General features: G+C 41.2%; 1 protein-coding gene across 1 annotated transcript in view; it reads right to left on the reverse strand.

Annotated features, from left to right (window-relative positions):
* Window positions 1-7,449: 7,449 nt before the first annotated feature.
* The window catches only part of LOC138666740 (polycystin-1-like), a 279,344-nt gene continuing 266,131 nt past the window's right edge, over window positions 7,450-20,662 (reverse strand). Inside the window, exons 44-49 of the mRNA XM_069754924.1 lie at window positions 17,656-17,751; window positions 12,649-12,820; window positions 12,274-12,561; window positions 12,047-12,172; window positions 10,277-10,552; window positions 7,450-8,254 (exon numbers count right to left, since the gene is read on the reverse strand). Of these exons, the coding sequence (XP_069611025.1) occupies window positions 7,625-8,254; window positions 10,277-10,552; window positions 12,047-12,172; window positions 12,274-12,561; window positions 12,649-12,820; window positions 17,656-17,751 (1,588 nt within the window). The 3' untranslated portion in view covers window positions 7,450-7,624. The remainder of the gene's footprint in view (window positions 8,255-10,276; window positions 10,553-12,046; window positions 12,173-12,273; window positions 12,562-12,648; window positions 12,821-17,655; window positions 17,752-20,662) is intronic.

The following is a 20,662-nucleotide window of genomic DNA, read 5'->3' on the forward strand; positions in this document are numbered from 1 at the left end:
ATAGCTCCCTTTTGTAAACTAGAATTGGATCAACTCGTAACACCTCGTATGTCTCCAGGTCATGCAGTAATGTGTGACACATTTTCAAATAGACACAATGGTCCATAAGTATGAGGTTATTATCCAATGCATTAATAATGTCCCTATTCCTCTCCAAACTCTCAAGAGATGATATTTCACTCACCGATAGGTTGGAGAGACCTTGACAGTCTTTACATGGAATTTTGCATAAATCAGCTTCAACCAATTTTACAAAAATGTCAACACTGGTGACCTCAGTGATGGGTGACATCCTCATACTTTTCCTTTTCAAGTCAGTAAATGGGCCTTTTCCATGACCCTGTGCGATTTCATTTAGAAGGCCCGTTAGGGCCTGAAAGCCCTCTACATCATCCTCTAAAGTCTAAAGACTTAGAAGATACGCTACTATTGGCATATTTAAGTGATACGGTTACGGTCAGAGAGGAATCTTTAGTATTTTTTGAGAGGGAACAACTCACTGCTGTTCTTTTTAAGTGGAACTATATGCCCCCAATTTCCCCAGGGAATGCTATCGATTGTTCCATGACTCTGTAATCAGATACATGGAGGCAATCCTGTACCATTCCCCTAATCAAAATTTAACTAAAGCTGAGGTGTTTGCATTACAGGAGATGAGAAAGTGGACGGTTGTAGTGTTCCGCAAGGCGGATAAAGGAGGTAATGTGGTGGTGTTGGATTGTACTTATTATGTTGAAGAGGCTTTATTCCAGTTAAATGATCCGGACACTTACATGCGGTTAGACGGTAATCCAATCTTCAAGCATAAAGGGAAACTAAGGTGATTGTTGAATAAATATGTAGCGCTTGGGATCTTGACCAAGAAGAGAGGAGAACATTTTTTTCCTGAGTTTCCTAACACTGCATTCTGGTATAGTTTACCTAAAATACACAAAGATTCCAAAAAACATCCAGGGTGCCCTATAATATCAGGGGTAGGGTCCTTAAAAGAACCATTATCGCAGTACCTGGATTGGTTATTAAAACTTGTATTGCAGCAAGTACCCTCTTTTGTTAAAGATTCTGGGGATTTTTTGGCTACATTGAAAGAATTCGATTGGCAAACTAGTTTTTCTTTGGCTTCAATAGATGTTGTTAGCCTGTACACTAGAATCCCACAAGATGCAGGCATAGAAGCTATTCAAAAAATTCTAGTAAATGTGAATGTGGATCAGAACCTTACTTCCTTTATTATTGAGGGTCTACAATTTGTCTTATCGCATAATACTTTCAAATTTCTTGATAAGTGGTACTAGCAAAAGACCGGTACCGCTATGGGTACACCGGTCGCATGTGTTTTTGCAAATTTATTCCTAGCAGTATTTGAAGAGAAATATATCTATAGCGGTCTTAATCCTTACCTTAAACACATTTGTTGTCTTTTGAGATTTGTCGATGATGTATTTATTATATGTGACGGGATGAAAGAAGACTTTGAGGGTTTTGTAGATTACCTAAATTCTGTGAATACTGACAATATGCGCTTTACATCTTGTTTTGGAGGTAACAGCTTGGTGTTTTTAGATGTTAAGATTGACATCATAGATGGACGCATAAACACTTGTGTCCATGAAAAAATCTACGGCTACAAATAATATGTTACGTTTTGACAGTGGGCATCCTGTTCACACTAAGCGAGGATTGCCTTATAGTCAAATGCTTAGATATCGAAAGATTGTTAATGTTGAAGAGGTATATAAGGAACAGTTAAAAGATTTGAAGTCAGGCTTCATGGAAAGAGGAAATCCGAAATTACTGCTGGATGAAGCAGAATTATGTACTGAGAATGTTACACAGATGGACCTCCTTAAAAAACAGACATAAGAATAACCGAGTCCACACTCAAAAAGAAAAAATTGAGCAGAGCGTTATTTTTAATTTTAAACACAGTCCAATGGATAGAGCTGTTCAGACAGCCATTAGAAGGAACTGGCATATTTTGCAATCAGATCGAGATTTAGCCAAATTAAATATTGGCAATCCACAATTTGCCTATAGACGCACACAAAATTTAGGAGATATATTGGTGCATAATAGCATTATACCGGAGGAAAAAATTGGTTAAAAACCACCTCCAGCCCAGGGAATTTTAAGTGCGGTAATTGCAATTATTGGCGGTTTCATTTAACACACAGCCCTCTTAAAATAGGCCCCTTAGAACATAGAACTAAAGACTTTATTTCATTTAGAAGTAAAAATGTGGTGCATATTCTCTATTGCCCCTGCTTTTTAGTATATAGGTAAGGCTATCCGTCCTATGTGTACGAGGTTTAGAGAGCATTTTAGTTCTATAACCTCAGGTAAAGGTTCTTTGCGACTTATTAACCATATGCAGGAAAACATGATGCTAACCCTAGGTTGTTGAGCTTTGCAGGTTTGGAAATAGTTAAGTACCCTTTGAGGGGAGGAAACCACAACAAAATTCTGTTGCAACATGAGGCAAAATGGATCATGAGAACAAATGCTCAGGGTCCAATGGGTCTGAACGATAAATTAGACATGTCTGTCTTTTTATGATTATTGTTTGTTGCTTGTTCTGCATTTATATGTGATTATTGTTTATGTTTTCAGATTGCATATTTTCATGCACATTCTGTTAACTAAAGACTCATGTTACACAGATGGTTTTGAGTTCCCTATAAAGGAACTGACACAAGTCCTAATCACACACCTGGACCCGTGGAAGCGCAGTCGGCACGAAACAGCCGTCGTCCTGTTTGCTCTTTGCACCTTTATGTATACCCGCTGCCCTAGAGGTATGTCCGCACCCCACTAAGTGGGAGAATAAAAGGACATTCATGTGCTCGAAACGCGTTCAGTGATCACATGGCTGTCCCTTTGTAACAATCCTTGTTAGCCACATGTAAGCAGCCTTTCAATTTTAAGAATGATGAAATAAAAATTTGTTACATTTTATTCCGGAGCTGGATTCCTCCTCTTTTCTACATATGAAATTGTGAACGTTGAGCAGTGACGTCTTCCGTGCTCAGATTTCTTATGGACTATCTAGATGCCGTCATTAGGGGTGAGCTGAATAACTTCTTTTTCTTATAAAGCTATGTTACCAGGTTAGGGGCCCACTCAGAAATTTTGCCATCCCTGAACAAAAAACCCTAGCTACGCCTCTGCCATCACCCCTTATATACTATGTCCGCCACACTTTCCCCCTTATGAACTATAACTGCCATACCAAACCCCTTATGAAAAATAGAGGGCTTCCTCATTACTGGTAACACAAAGGCTCTGCGTATGCCTGAACTGTCGCATCTTGACACCGTCCAAGTTGAAATCTGTTTATCCCCAGGTATGTTGTACGGTGTGGGACAGAATGATGGACAGGTGAAGGATATTGTTGTTTGGTTTTTTTCTTTATTCCAGGAGATGAGGGATTCAATGGAATAGGCATTAGGTGAGTATAACTTGTTATTTTTTAATGAAAAAAAAACCTTAATTTTAGATAAAGCACGTTAAACAGTATGGATGGCAATAGTCAATTTTTGTAACAAAAAATGGGCTCACTTGTAGCAAGCCAAGTGATTTTTAAAAATTTAAAACCACCTCTGAAGAGACAATTTGTGTACTTAATTTCCCATAGAAGCATGCATGGCATAAGTCTTCTCACTCTGCCAAGCCAAGCCTGGCTTGTACTCTCCACAAGGAGACAATGTACACGTTAGACCACAAAACTGATGAAGAAAATTCTGCATTACCTGTAGTTACACTGGTTTATACGATTGTCCCAGAGTCCAACATTCCCACAATCATCATGCAGGGTAGCGTGTAATTCTTCCCCATTAAACTAGTATTGTTTTCTATACCTCCAGTTTTCCTAATTATTATGAAACTTCAATAGCTACATACAAGTGCTTCGCACAAAATTAGAATATCATCAAAAAGTTAATTTATTTCAGTTCTTCAATACAAAACGTGAAACTCATATATTATATAGAGTCATTACAGAGTGATCTATTTCAAGTGTTTATTTCTGTTAATGTTGATGATTATGGCTTACAGCCAATAAAAACAAAACAAAAGTCATCTCAGTAAATTAGAATAATTAACAGAAAACACCTGAAAATGTTTCCTAAGCATTTAAAAAGGTCCCTTAGGCTGTTTCAGTAGGCTCCACAATCATGGGGAAGACTTGTCAGATGTTCAGAGTAGGTCTTTGACACACTCCACAAGAAGGGTAAGCCACAAAAGGTCATTTCTAAATAAGCTGGCAGTTCACAGAGTGCTGTATCCAAGCATGTTAATGGAAAGTTGAGTGGAAGGAAAAAGTGTGGTAGAAAAAGGTGCACAAGCAACCGGGATAACCGCAGCCTTGAAAGGATTGTTAAGAAAAGGCCATTCAAAAATTGGGGGGAGATTCACAAGGAGTGGACTGTTGATGGAGTCATTGCTTCAAGAGCCACCACACACAGATGTATCAAGGACATGGGCTATAAGTGTCGCATTCCTTGTGTCAAGCCATTCATGACCAATAGACAACACCAGAAGCGTCTTACCTCGGCCAAGGAGGAAAAGAACTGGACTGTTGCTCAGTGCTCCAAGGTGTTTTCAGATGAAAATAAATTTTGCATTTCATTTGGAAATCAAGGTCCCACAGCCTGGAGGAAGAGTGGAGAGGCACACAATCCAAGGTCTAGTGTGACGTTTCCACAATCAATGATGGTTTGGGGAGCCATGTCATCTCCTAGTATAGGTCCACTGTGTTTTATCAAGACCAAAGTCAGCGCAGCCGTCTACCAGGTAATTTTAAAGCACTTCATGCTTCCCTCTGTCGACAAGCTTTGTGGAGATGGAAATGTCATTCTCCAGCAGGACTTGGCACCTGTCCACACTGCCAAAGGTACCAATACCTGGTTTACAAACAACAGTATCACGGTGCTTGATTGGCCAGCAAACTTGTCTGACCTTAACCCCACACATAATGTCAAGAGGAAGATGAGAGACACCAGACCCAACAATGCAGACGAGCTGAAGGCTGCTATCAAAGCAACCTGGGCTTCCATAACACCTCAGCAGTGCCACAGGCTGATCGCCTCCATGCCACACCGCATTGATGCAGGAATTGATGCAAAAGGAGCCCCGACCAAGTACTGAGTGCATTTACTGAACATACATTTCAGTAGGCCAACATTTTGGATTTTAAAATCATTTTTCAACCTGGTGTTATAAAGTATTCTAATTTACAGAGATAATGACTTTTGAGTTTTCAGTGGCTGTAAGCCATAATCATCAATAAGAAATAAACATTTTAAATAGATCACTCTGTTTGTAATGACTCTATATAGAATATGAGTTTCTCTTTTTGTATTGAACTGAAATAAATTAACTTTTTGATGATATTCTGATTTAGTGATAAGCACTTGTAAATCTGAAAAAAATGATGTGTTTATGGTACGTTTCTCTTATCATCTCTACATTACTGCCATCTAGTGTTTATTGTAGATCATTACCTGTGTCATTTGTATTGTCATACATTTATGTGATAATTGCCAATCTATGTTATAAAATGTCACCCTCACCAGAGACGTTGCTAGGGTCAGAAATGATCAGGGACCCAAGCGCCAAGACATATTTTGCTGTCACTCAATGCCCACTACAAAATTGTGTCACAACAAATGCAACAGATAACACAGCGAAGACGCTCTAAGTAAGATAGTGTAGTAGATGTCACTCGCAGTCCTAGTATTGTAAGGAGATGAACATATTGCCCTGTAGTCCCTTGGAGATATCAGACCTGTGTACAACGTAAAGTGTCATATGTCATTGTAAGGGTGATATGTACGGTATTATGAATTGTGTTGTGGTGTATTATAATGTTTTGCACTGGAGGACATTGTATTCTGCCCAGCAACAAACAGTAAGTAGGGTAGGATAGAGTTAAGTGTTGGAACTAGCTCAGGAATGGAGGGCTATGTAGCAGGATCAGAGAGGACCTCCTGGTAGTGACTCAGATAGGGCTTAGCTTGCAGCTAGAGCAGACGTTTGGTCTGAGTGCTCAGCAGGGTTGCCTACAGTGCTGATTCTGTGGCAAGAGAGCAAGTAGATTGGGACAGAGATACAGTGGATACAGAAAGTATTCAGACCCCTTTAAATTTTTCACTCTTTGTTTCATTGCAGCAATTTGGTAAATTCAAAAAAGTTCATTTTTTTTCTCATTAATGTACACTCTACACCCCATCTTGTCTGAAAAAAACAGAAATGTAGAATTTTTTGCAAACTTAATAAAAAAGAAAAGCTGAAATATCACATGGTCATAATTATTCAGACCGTTTTCTCAGACACTCATATTTAAGTCACATGCTGTCCATTTCCTTGTGATCCTCCTTGAGATGGTTCTACTCCTTCATTGGAGTCCAGCTGTGTTTAATTAAACTGATAGGACTTGATTTGGAAAGGCACACACCTGTCTATATAAGACCTCACAGCTCACAGTGCATGTCAGACCAAATGAGAATCATGAGATCAAAGGAACTGGCCAAGGAGCTCAAAGACAGAATTGTGGCAAGGCACAGATCTGACCAAGGTTACAAAAGAATTTCTGCATTACTCAAGGTTCCTAAGATCACAGTGGCCCCCATAATTCTTAAATGGAAGAAGTTTGGGACCACCAGAAGTCTTCCTAGACATGGCCGTCCAGTCTAACTGAGCAATCGTGGGAGAAGAGCCTTGGTGAGAGAGGTAAAGAAAAACCCCAAGATCACTGTGGCTGAGCACCAGAGATGCAGTAGGGAGATGGGAGAAAGTTCCACAAAGTCAACTATCACTGCAGCCCCCCACCAGTCAGGCCTTTATGTCAGAGTGGCCCGATGGAAGCCTCTCCTCAGTGCAAGACATGTGAAATCATGCATAGAGTTTGCTAAAAAACCCATGAAGGACTCCCAGGCTATGAGAAATTAGATTCTCTGGTCTGATGAGATGAAGATGGACCTTTTTGGTGATAATTCTGAGCGGTATGTGTGGAGAAAACCAGGCACTGCTCATCACCTGGCAAATACAATCCCAACAGTGAAACATGGTGGTGGCAGCATCATGCTACGGGGATGTTTTTCCGCTGCAGGGACAGGACAACTGGTTGTCATTGAAGGAAACATGAATGTGGCCAAGTACAGAGATATCCTGGATGAAAACCTCTTCCAGAGTGCTCTGGACCTCAGACTTGGCCGAAGGTTCACCTTCCAACAAGCCAATGACTGGTGAGAGTGTGTAGCCAAGTCCCTGAGAGAGGGGAGCGTTGTGCAGTTACAGCCTTCAGCCTCCATTAAGCAGGAATACACCAGTATACCATTTTTGCACATGGAATAGTGCAGCAGAATGCACTTTTCTATGCAGAATCCAGAAAAAATGAATACCACGTAATAAAATTTTATTTTGCTTTATTTTATAATACAAGCCCATGCATGATGGAAGCCAGTCTATACTTATAAAGTGAAAACTGTCAGAGATTATAAGTAGGAAATCCATCCCAAATTATAGCAGCAATGGATACCACAAAATACAAAAAAAAATATTTTCCTTTATTAGATCATACATACAATTTTGTCTACATTTTTACTCCTACTTACAATATGATGTGTCATATTGCATCTTCTGGTTTCAAAGAATCCCAGGCTCTGCGTTTCTGTGGAATTGGCTGAACTACAAGCTCACTTAGTTTACGAACCCCTGATCTTTCCTCACTATGGGGTCTTCTCATGTTCAGGAGGGTTTTGTTAGTAGCAGAAGGGGGATATACTAAGAAACGAGCACTTTCTGGGTTTGTCCCTTGAAATATACCGTAGTTATTAGACACAAGCCCTTTATATTTTAGACGAGATAGAGCAGACTCTGAAAAAGTACTGTAGGTGCGAGGCAGGTGAAGTAGTCTAGGACTATGTGAGGCTGATGCTATTTCTTTTTGGGTAACTTTGTATGCTTGTTGCATTGTTTGCCAAAGTTTTAACTTTTGCTCCAATGTGCACACTTCTCTAAGGACAGAGGTCACCTTATCCAATCTGTCCAGAAGGTCTGTCACTGCTGTAGGGAGATGATCTACAGCTAGTCCAGGTGAAACTAATGGTCTAGGGCTGGTTGGTGATGCCACATCTTCATGCTGAAATGTCAAAGTGTGCTTTGATAGCACTGTCCTGGACCGACCTCGGAATGATGCAGTGAAGGATCTTGTTGACTCAGGAACCAAACCTTCAAATTTCACCGTGTGACGATACTGGAAAGGAAAACAAGAAGATAATTATAGCAAAAGTAGAAGAATCTTGCGCATATTAATATAATTAGTTGGAATCTTAAACATTATGACAATATAGGAAAGGATACTTTTCAGTTAGAGCAGTCAAATTTTGGAATGCTACACAAAATGAGAAAGCAATACCAAATAAGTTAATGACTGGAGACTGACATTTAATAATTTATCCAGGTTATCAGGGTCAGAAACTATTTTTGGGGGGCAAGATTGACTTCTATTGGTCAATAAAGCCTGCATCAGGTTCAGCTATTATTTACAGAGGCATGTAAATGTTTTGGCACCCCTGGTCAAAATTACTGTTATTGTGAACAATTAAGCAAATTGAAGAGATAATTATCTCTAAAAGACCTAAAGTTGAAGATGACACATTTCCTTTGTATTTTAGGCACAAAAAAGTCATTCTTTACATTTTCAAAATTGCAAAACGGAAAACTGGCCAATGCAAAAGTTTGGGCACTATGCATGGTTAGTACCTAGAAGCACACTCTTTGCAAGTACCACAGCTTGTAAACGCTTTTTTATAGCCAGCCAAGAGTCTTTCAGTTATTGTTTGAGGGATTTTTATCCATTCTTCCTAGGAAAATTCTTCCAGTTCTGTGAGATTCCTGGGTCTTCTTGCATACACTGCTATTTTGAGGTCTAGCCACAGATTTTCAATGATGCTCTTATCAGGGGACTGTGAGGCCATTGTTAAACCTTTGCACCGTTTGAGGTAGTCTATTGTGGATTTTGACGTGTGTTTAAGATCATTATCCATTTGTAGAAGCCATCATCTTTTCAACTTCAGCTTATTTACAGATGGTGTTACGTTTGCATCAAGAATTTGTTGATATTTCATTGAATCCATTCTTCCTTCTACCTGTGAAATATTTCCCTGTTGTCATTGCCTGCAACACAACCCGAAAGCATGATTGACCCACCCCTATGCTTAATGGTTGTCGAGATGTGTTTTCCTGAAATTCTGTGCCCTTTTTTCTCCATACATACTGTACCATTGATCAAAGTGGCCAAAGAGTTCTATTTTAACCTTATCGTTCCGCAGGACTTGTTTCCAAAATGCACTGGGCTTGTTTAGATGTTCTTTTGCATACCTCTGATGCTGATTTTAATGGTGAGGATGAAGGAGAGGTTTTCCTCTAATGACTCTTCTATGATGGCCAAATGTGTGCAGGTATCACTGAACAGTAGAACAATGTACCACAACTCCAAAGTCTGCTAAATGTTTCTGAAGGTCTTTTGCATTCAAGCGGGGTTCTGATTTACCGCTCTAGCAATCCTATGAGCAGCTCTAACTGAAATTTTGCTTGGTCTTCCAGACCTTATTTTGCCCTCCACTGTTCTTGCTAACTGCTATTTCTTAATTACATTTTGAACTGAGGAAAGGGCAACTTGGAAACGCTTTACTATCTTCGTATAGCCTTCTCCTGCTATGTGGGCCTCCACCATATTAAGAGTGTTAGGCAGCAGCTTAGAAGAACCCATGGCTGCTGTTTTTTGGCAAAAGGTTAGAGGCGGCTGGGTCTTTACCTTGACTAGTTACAATTCTTTGCACTATATGGAGTTGCACAATAATGTATCGACTTTTGGCATTTTCACACCAAACTGAAACAGCTCCACCAAAATAGGTAGAGCTTGGGACAGGAAATGGCAGGGCATGGCTACACGCATCCATGAAATTCAGCAAAAGTGCTGGTATTTCTTACTCTAGAAATGATAAGATGTGCCAAACTCATTGACATGAACCTCCTAATGAATTTGACACATCTTACTCTTACATGCCCCTCATTCAGATGGGCATACAAACGTCAGTCTTAATTAATTGGAGACTATACAGTATGCAGAGCCCAAAAGCATGCCTATAATGCCAAAAGTTATCAATCTGCATTCTATAAGATGACAGCCAAATTCACCTCTGCTACTTTGTCATCACATCTATATGGATGATAAATGGCTATATGAAGACTACACCATTAAGAAGAGCTTTACCTCTTTTACTTTGCTGACTCCCAACCATAATTTGAACCTTTTGACAAGAAAATCTATCATCTCATGATCTTGAGGTTCCAGGGCTGGGCGGTAGTTTTCAGCTCTAATACTGCGATGAATGCTAAGTACTAGACCACATAAAAGTCCTCTGCACACCATAGCCAGGACCAATGCAATAAATAATCCTGCTAAGGGAATGCGCTTCAGTAGGAAATGAAGACCAAAACCATACCGAAGGGTATGGAGAAAGTCTGTAGAACCTTTCACAACGGATACCTAAGTGGAGATAAAGAAAACAATATTTTGTAGTAGGAAAAAAACATATTCATCAAGTTTAGGGTAACTTTCTTTTTAAAAAAGTTAAAAGAATTATCTCATGAAAAACACTATTTAAATAGAAGCCGGTCTATGGATCAGATGGAATCAGTAATCAGAAGAGATGGGACTTAACTCGAATCTCTCAAGTTTTGCTACCCCATCTAAGAGCAACATGATGTAGGGACAGGGACCCTGAAGTATCACTTACTGAGTTGCTTGCTGCAGTTTTAAAAATATGACTGTTTTATCTGCTGCAAATCTACCAGTACTCTGAATGCTGAGCTCTGTATAACTCCTTACACACCACTAATTGGTGACTTTCTATGTACACTGCACATAGGCAGAAGACTACCATTCAGTGATGGGGCAAGGTGATACACAGCTCATTTATATGGAGGACTCCATGAAAACAGGATTACTAAAACTTCAGTGATAATCTCCTGCTGATAAAGCAATGATTTTATCAGCCCTGTGACATGTTGTTGGAATTAGGGTCATCTGGCAGCCAAGCTCCTGCTGATGGTGCCCGCACCGCCCCAGCTAATCAACCCTGCAGATGTATCTATAGCGATTTCGGCATTTGGCAGAAACAAAAGTATAATTAGCTAAACCTAATGAATATTAACAGGGAACTCTAAGCAACAATAAAAATTGTATTATGACAAAAGATAACACATAGCTATACAATTAAAAACATATAAAAAGATCTAAGGCCATGTAATACCTAAGGAGCAACCCATATTAGAGACGCAGTATACCCTCGTTACTAATTGACACTGATTATGTATACACAAGGAAAATAGATATTGTGTTCATAGAAGTGTAGCAAAAAAAAATCTATTGCACCAAAATAACCATGAGCTTATCTAAATATGCATCAAGGAATAAAGAAACAACAAAAATAATCTGAAATCACAAGCACAATTGGTTAAGTCAAAGTGATGTCAATCCTAGGTGTGCAGATAAAGTGCACATGTACAGTTATGTCAAATATGGAATAATGTAAAGGATATAACCCATGAGCAGGCATTTAGAAGGTTGTGAGAGAGAATGGGAACCTTTAATCCCTATCAGCACGGGGAGCAGATGGTTGTCTCGGCACTCGGAGGTCAAGCAATGACCTCCTGGTAGGCCAGGTATGGTGGTCTTAGGTATTTTGTAGATTTAAATGGAAACCCCAAGGTAAGGTGACTAGAGTTAGGTTAGACAAAGCTCATCATTCAGAAGACTAGCAAATAATACAATGATATTATCAAAATTACAGCAAGCAGCCCAGTATGTGGCACAGCACTAGAATCAAGGTATCTGACCCTATTTTGTGCTGCACCTAGATTAAGAAGCATAAACCTAGTGACAAATTCCCTTTAAGTCTGAACTCACTGTGGTGCCACTTTTAAAGACACATGATATACTGTATCTATTACTTAATGTACTATTATTTACCATACTTACACAATGAATAAGTGCAATGAATAAAATTGTGATAATAAACAAGCATCCCAATAGATCCCGCTTTAACTTTTGAAATGTCTTTCCAAACACTGACCATCTCCGTACAAATCGCAATTGTAGAGAAACCTTTAAAAAAAAGTAATAATATGTCATTGTCCTCACTTTTTCTATAGTTCATCTGTGTCCTAAACTCATAGTTGTCATATTATGACCGTAGTGAGCCTCACCTTTAGCATGACAAGAAACAGCAGAAAGGCAGACAGCGCGACCTGCATCCGTGATAGCATGGCTACATTATACAGGCTGATGAAAGCCCAAGGTTTTTCATGGTAACGGTCTATCACATAGTTAGCTAGCCAAGTCCGGACGAAATGCAGAAATCCAGTAGCTGCAGATGTTAGCCCTGTAATAACGCGTGTCCAGTTTGGAGAGTAAGATGCATTTGCGGTGCAGAAATCTTTTACAGCAGCCAGCTCCAGATATAAGAAACAAAATGCAGAAAGCAGAAAAGATGACTGTGGAAGACGGAAACAGACTGGTCAACGGCACTGAAGACATGAAAACAATTCATTAGAAGTTAGAAACTAAATGAAGATACTTACAGCCAGTAACATGGGTAGGTTCAGATCATTTCTGATCACTGAGAGGTGGAATGGGAGGATAGTCAGTCTGGTAGGTCCGGTCTCATCGTGTGGTGAGAGATTGAGTTGGAGAATAGTGGAGATGTGAAGGCGGACATCTTTATGATACTGGGTTATCTCTAATTCCAAATTGCTAGGCGATGAAAGAAGAATTACAATCCCAAAAGCTCCAGTCAATAATCTTATATTTCATTATTATTTATTTCTAATATTATTTGCTTTTATTTTATCTGATAGTGGGGGAAATGTTGTGCTGACTAGATAGATCTTTCAAGAGCTCAAAATCTTCCTCGTAGATATAGATTCTAAAGGGTTTTCCCTACTTCAGTTGTCCCCTTAGTATTGGAAAAGTATGATATTCTGTCCATCAGTCACTTGACTGTAGCAGTCAGTCACTAGCCTGGCTGGGTAGTGCTGGAAGTGGCAGTATAAGGGGTTCCTCTCTTAGATGATAATACCAAATTGATGGGGTTCCACCACCTGCTATATGCAGTTCATGCTAGACAGCCCAGGAATTTACAGGAACTGTAGGCTTTTTGCTAAGAAGAGTGGGCAGCTTTACCATCTGAGAAAATAAAGAACCTCATCCACAACTACCACAAAAGACTTCAAGCTGTCATTGATGTTAGAGGGGGCAATACACAGTATTAAGAAATGGGGTATGTGAACTTTTGATCAGGGTCATTTGGATGTTTTGGATTGTCATTATGATTTAAAAAGAGAAAACACAGTAGTCTGACAATAAATGGCTTCACCCAACCACAAACCATGAGTGGAGAAGAAGTTTTGGTGTTACTGTATCATTCACATTCTCTGAAAAAAGGCCAAGAAAGCAAAAATTCTGCCGAGTATGTAAACTTTGAGCCAACTGTATATATGTAAAATTCCGCCGGCCGTAAAGCATAGCGGTGACGTCACCGCTGTGCCCTGTTTTACGGCCGGCCGGCGCTCACAGTCAGTGCGGGAAGCTGACTGCGAGGGACGCGACAAACACCGGAATGTAAGTATGTAGTGTTTTTTTTTTAGGTAACCAGGGTAAATATCGGGTTACTAAGCGCGGCCCTGCGCTTAGTAACCCGATGTTTACCCTGGTTACCCTGGTTACCGGCATCGTTGGTCACTGGAGAGCTGTCTGTGTGACAGCTCTCCAGCGACCACACAGTGACGCTGCAGCGATCGGCATCGTTGTCTACATCGCTGCAGTGTCGCTTAATGTGACGGTACCCTTAGAGCATTAAAGGGAATCTGTCAGTAGTTTTTGCTGTGTAATTTGAGGACAGCATGAGGTAGGGATTGAATCACAGAATTCAATGATGTGTCACATGTCATGCTGTGTACTGTTGTTTACTTATATTGAAGGTTTTATCACCATGTGATTATCATTGTCTGGACTACATCAACTACAGCTGCACAAGCATGCTAGTCTGACTCCACCCCATCTTGTGATAAGCAGCTCAGTGTCTTTAGAATTGTCTTTAGATTGTAAATACAGAACCTGCTGTGGGCAGCGTTAACTTTCTCTGCTCTACTGCATTGCTAAATCTAAAAATTCTGATTGTGTCAGAATCGATGCACCCAGTAAACTAAGTGATACATCATTGGAATCAGGGTCTCTTTGCCTACATCATGCTGCTCACAGGAAGCAAAAACATGGTGATAGATTCCCTTTAAGTGATCTTAAAGCAATGATTCAGCTTCTAGAAGAGTAGCAAAAAAGCACTGTCCCTTCTGCAATGCTTCTAGTCTTGGTTTACATGCAAACAGCACATAACCAATGCAATAATAACATGCTGTACTACTGACATCACTGCTTAGCAATGGGACACACGATGCCAGAAGCGCAGCTCTTGACCGCTTTAACTACTGAGGTAACTGCAGCAGTCATGTACCGTCTGCAAGCAAGCAAAGACCAGGAGCATGGCAAGAGAATTAGCGATGGATCGTTGGATGAGACAATAGCTGAGTAGTGATGATGTAATTTTACAATATTAGTTGCTGTTTTTACAAAATTTCATTAAGCTGGATAACATCTCTAAAGTTCTTCATAAATAGTTCCACAGTTTTGAATCTATAATCCTTCATCTGTCTTTCAAATAGACCTAGTTATGCATGGAAAAGCCTCTGGACCCTAATAATGCTAGTAAAATCATCTTTGGCCTTAGGCTGCAGAGGCTTCCTGTCTAGATAACAAGCCAAGCTATTCTTCCTGACTCTCCCATATGACTTCTCCATATGACTGGTTTTCAATGGGGTGAGGGTAAGGCCGGGTTCACACTGTGTTCAGTGTCTACGTTAAACGGACTACGTTACACCGCGGCATAACGCGGTGTAACATAGTCCGTTAACGCTGCCATTGAATGCAATGTCGGACGCATCGCTAGTGCATGCCCACAATGGGCGTGCGCTAGCGATGTGCCATCATTGATTGATGGACCCGAGACGCGGGCTGCAGCGTTTTCGAGTCCGTCACTGCTAGCGCAGATAGAGCTAGCAGATGCTCCATCTGCGCTAACGCTGTGCCAATGTCGGCACTTGCGTTAGCGCAGTCCGTTTAACGTATGCGTTGAACAGACTGCACTAACGCAATGTGAACCTGGCCTAACAAGGACTGCTAGACATTTCTAACAGATATTTATCTCTAGTGGAAAAAACAATGCTTCTTTCTCCAGATATCAAACAACGAACTGAAACACCCCCATTCACATGAGATGAGAATACTTTCACGTAGTGGATATGAGTGAAAAAAACAAGAGAAATAGGAGTTTGAATATAAAGAAATATAGAAGCTGCAATACAAAACTTTTATTGTTTGCAAGTAAAAAACAATTAAGGAACATATACAAAGATAGGCACCAGTACCTCTGTCGACCAAGAAAATGTATCGTAATTGATATAGTATTTGGGCAACCTTAGCATTTCCCTTCCAGTGATATTTCAATAAATTAATTATTGATGTCTCCCAGCACAAAAAATAACTTCCGCTATGGGTACTGTAATTTGAGAAGGTGTTTCTAAAAAACATGATTTTTTTTCCATGTTAGTTTGCAGATAGCCTCTTTAGAGAGGAAGTGGACTTCAACTCAAGCACCAACGATTGAAAGTAGCAATCGCATAAGTCAATACCATGTACCAATCCTTATTACATGACTTTGAATAAAATCCAAACTAGACATACTATTTGCAGACACGTTTCTGGGTGTTTGCCCTTCATGAATGCCCAGCATTGGAGCACCTTGGGCCCAACAGAGAAAATCATTCTTGGGGCCCACTACATAGAAATAAATACAAGACCACTAATTGTGTGGTAAAACACGCTAATATCCGAGTATAATATAAGGTAGTTTGTCTTAATTATGTAGCAGGGGTTGGGGTAGCCCCCTCATAGAATATAAAGTAGCCCCCTCATAGAATTTAATGTAGTCCCCTCACAGAATATAATGTAGCCTCCCTCATGGAATATAATGCAGCCCCACATAGAATAAAATGCAGCACCCCACAAAATATAATGCATCCCCCCATAGAATATACTGTAGCCCACTCATAGGGCATAATGTAGCCCCCCTCATATAGTATGATGTAGCCCCCAGAATATAATGTAGCCCCCTGAGAGAATAATGCAACCCCCGCACAGAATATAATGCAGCCCCCCCACAGAATATAATGTAGCCCCCTCATAAAGTATAAAGCAGCACCCTCATATAGTATAATGCAGCCCCCCTCATAGGGTATAATACAGCCCCCTCATAGGGTATAATGCAGCCCCCTCAACCTCCATCATTGTCCTCATCACCACCTCCATTATTGCCTTCTCACCCCACCCCTATCATTGCCCATTCCAACACCTCCATCATTGCCTCCTCCCCACCACCATTGTCCTTTCCACCACTACCATCATTGTCCTTTCCACCACCCCATCATTGCCCATTTGACCACCTCCATCATTGCCTGCTCCCCCAACAGCAACATTGCCTTCTCCTCCACCACCCTATCACTGCTCTCTCCATCACCCACATCATTGCTGATCTCCAATACACACACACAGCACCACACACACACACACAGCATCGCACCACTCTCACACACACACACACACACACACACAAAGCACCGCACCACATACATACACACACATGCACGCACGCAGGCAGGCAGACAGGCAGACACACACGGCACCACTCACCTCCCACACGTTTCCTGCAGCACATCCCGGAAGCATCTTCGTCGCCATCAGCTTTCTCTCTGAAACAGCGCGCTGAATGATGACGTCATCCAGCTGCACTTTGTCACACAGGAAGCGCCTGGAAGGAAGCAGGATGGCATCGGATCACTGCAGCTCCACTCAGGATTAGCCGCCCTGCAGGGGCCCACCTCTGGGGCCCCAATGCAGCTGCATCGGCTTTACATGCGGGCAGTGTTAGCCTCAGCCTGCGGCTAACACTGCCCATTATTAAAGTGAAATGGTATTCACTTCTCTCCATGCCCATGGGGGCGTGGGGAAGCGTGAATATTCATTTCTCTTTAGCAGCGGGGACAGGATCCTGCCTCCAGCTGCTGCTCCGCCGGCACCGGGCTGGCCCCCCTGACTCAGGGGTCCCATAGCTGCTGGGAGTGTCGCTATTAGCGACACGCCATTGGCTGGGGCCCCTGGAGCAGTGGTGGCCCTAGGCAGCTGCTGGCCAGTATGCCAGCAGGTGTCAGTGCCTGGGCCCACCGGAGAATCCTACGGTTTTCCAGTGGGCCAGTACAACCCTGTCAATGCCAATCATTTCTTATCCTGTGTCATGTAAAGTTCACTGATATTGACTTATAATATTGCTACATCCAATAAGAGGTACTAGAGTGCAAGTCCTCTTCTCTGAAGGTTATTTGCATATTTAAATTCCCAGAGGATCACTGAATGGCCTAGAAGTCTAACCTATACCAACTTGGTACACTCCACAAGGAGAAATGTTCCATGTTAGAACATACCTTTTATTAATCCAGCTTACGTTCTTCAGGGTTTGGATGATTTCCGTAGTATTTTTTATTGTGTTGCCAAGTAATTGGCATGGACCCTCCATGCATCTAGAAGTTGTAGTGCATAATTGATTAGCATAAAAGATATAGACTGGAAGATCGAGCATCAAATTGTACACATATGCGAGCTCAGTTAAGAAAACAGCAATTTTATCAAATGTGTATTCGTGCATGATAATGGAGTATTACAGTGATACGCCATAACATTATGATCAATCCATGAGGGTTAATGTAGGAGGAAAAAAATTAACATTTTAATTTTTCCCACAAAAATGTTCACTAGCCCAAAATTTTGCATTTATACAAGGGTAAGAGGAGAAAATGAACCATACAATTTATTGGGCAATTTCTCCTGAGTATGCCAATACCCCATATGTGTTTGTGCACAGCAGGGCTTGGAATTGAAGATGTGCCATTTGACTTATGGAGTGCAAAATTGGCTGGCATAGATAGCGTACACCATGTTGCGCTTGCAGAGCCCCTGATTTGCCTCAACAGTGGAAACCCCCAAGTAACCTTATTTTGGAAGCTACACCCCTCAAGGACTTCATCTAGATGTGTGATGAGCACTTTGAACTCACAGGTGCTTCACAAAATTTTATAATGTTGAACAGTGAAAATGAAAAATACATTTTTCCCACAAAAATGTTGCTTTTGCCCCAAATATTTCATTTTCACAAGGGTAGCAAGAGAAAAGGGACCATACAATTTGTTGTGTAATTTCTCCTGAGTACACCGATGCACTCCATATGTGGTGGAAAACTACTGTTTGGGCACACAGCAAGGCTTGGAATGGAAGGAGGTCCATTTGAATTTTGGAGCGTAAAATTGGCTGGAATAGATTGCGGATGCCATGTCATATTTGAAGTGCCCCTGACATGGTAAACAGCAGAAACCCCCACAAGTGACCACATTTTGGAAACTACACCTCTTGAGACATTCATTTAGTGGTGTAGTGAGCATTTTTTAACCCTCAGGCGATTCACAGAATTGTATAACATTGGGCTTAGTTAATGGAAAATTAATTTTTTTTCCCCTAAAATGTTAATTTGTCCCCAAGTTTGCAATTTTCAAAAGGGATAACAGAAGAAAATGGAGAATAAAATATGTTACCTAATTTCTCCTGAGTATACCAATACCTCATATGTGGTCAAAGACTACTTTTGAGGCACAGAAGGAGCGTCATTTTGGTGGAAAGATTTAAGGGCGCCATGTCACATTGGCAGAGCCCCTGAGGTGCCAGACTAGAACCCCACATAAGCAACCTAATTTTAGAAACTACATCTCTCAATGAATTCATTTTGGGGTGCAGTGGTCATATTGACACTATATGTATGTCACAGAATTTAATACCAGTGGGCAGTGAAAAAATAATAATTACCACAAAAATGTTGTTTTAGCCCCAGATTTTATATTGTCACATGGGGAAATGGGGAAAAATGGCAACAAAATGTGTCATACAATTTCTGCTGAACGTTGCAATACCCAATATGTGGCTGTACAGTACTGCTAAGTCACATGGAGCGACTTAGAATGGAAGGAGCAATATTTGACTCTTGGAGAACAAATTATCGTAGAAAAGTTTGTGGAGTCCATAAACAGAGACTTAAAGTGCCAGAAGAGCAGAATCCCCCCTCAAGTGACTTCATTTTCGAAATTACACCCCTCTGGGAATTTATCTACAGGCATAGTGATGATTTTGACTGCATGGGTGTTTGCCAGAAACAAGCCACAGTGAATATTGCTGAGTCAAAATTGCAAATATGCCATTGTGTTGTCCATACATTGTAGCACCCAGTATGTTGTAGTGCCCATATCTTGGAATAATTCTTATTATTATCTATATTGTATCAAATACTATTTACTATTGTTTAATAGTGAATAGTGTTATATTATCAGTAAAGCACTGTTAACAAAAAAAAAAAAAAAAAAGCAGGAAGTTGCTGTTCAGTGTGTATGTAGCCTCAACGATAATATCGCATGAGCCCAGGATGACAAGAAGCAATGAAACTAACAGAATGTTTGTGCACCAGCGGCTCAATGCCGTAACATACCTGGTCACCCTGGATCACTCCCGGGGAAGGCGGAAGGCCTTCCATGTGAACATGATGAAGACACATAATGAGAGGGAAGCCTGTGCCCTCCCTGTATACAACCTGCTAGAAGAGGGATAGGCGGAGACCCTCCTGGCTATGCTCGCAAATGCTAGGATGGGTGGGACCTTCGAGGATGTGCAGGTTTTCAACCAGCTCCTGTAGGACCAACGGTCCCAGCTGTGTGCAACCCTACAACCCTTCTGTTGTTAAGCAAAAAGGCCAGAAGGACAGAGTCAGCCATCCATCACGTGGACATCGGGGATGACCTTCCAATAAATCTTTATTTTTATATAGCGCTAACATATTCCGCAGCGCTTTACAGTTTGCACACATTATCATCACTGTCCCCAATGGGGCTCACAATCTAAATTCCCTATCAGTATGTCTTTCGAATGTGGGAGGAAACTGGAGTACCCGGAGGAAACCAACGCAAACACGGAGAGAACATACAAACTCTTTTCAGATGTTGTCCTGAGTGGGATTAGAACCCAGGACTCCAGCGCTGCAAGGCTGCTGTGCTAACCACTGCGCCACCGTGCTGCCCCTGTCCGTGCTGCAATCCAACATTCAGCATATAAGGTCTCCCTGGAGGTGCAGCAGCACATGTGCCAGGAGATTGATGAGATGCTGAAGCTGGGGGCCGCTCAAGCATCTAGCAGCACTTGGGCCTCGTTTATAGTCCTCGTCCCAAAGAAGGACTGAACATCCCGATTCTGCATGGGGTATAGGGGGCTCAACGCTGTCATGGTAACCGATGTGTACCCAATGCCTCGCATCGATGACCTGCTCGACCAGTTGACCGGCGCCAAGTACCTGACCATAATAGATCTGAGCTGGGGATATTGGCAGATTCCCCTGACCTG

This window comes from Ranitomeya imitator, chromosome 2 (assembly GCF_032444005.1).
Source record: "Ranitomeya imitator isolate aRanImi1 chromosome 2, aRanImi1.pri, whole genome shotgun sequence".
NCBI lineage: Eukaryota > Metazoa > Chordata > Amphibia > Anura > Dendrobatidae > Ranitomeya > Ranitomeya imitator.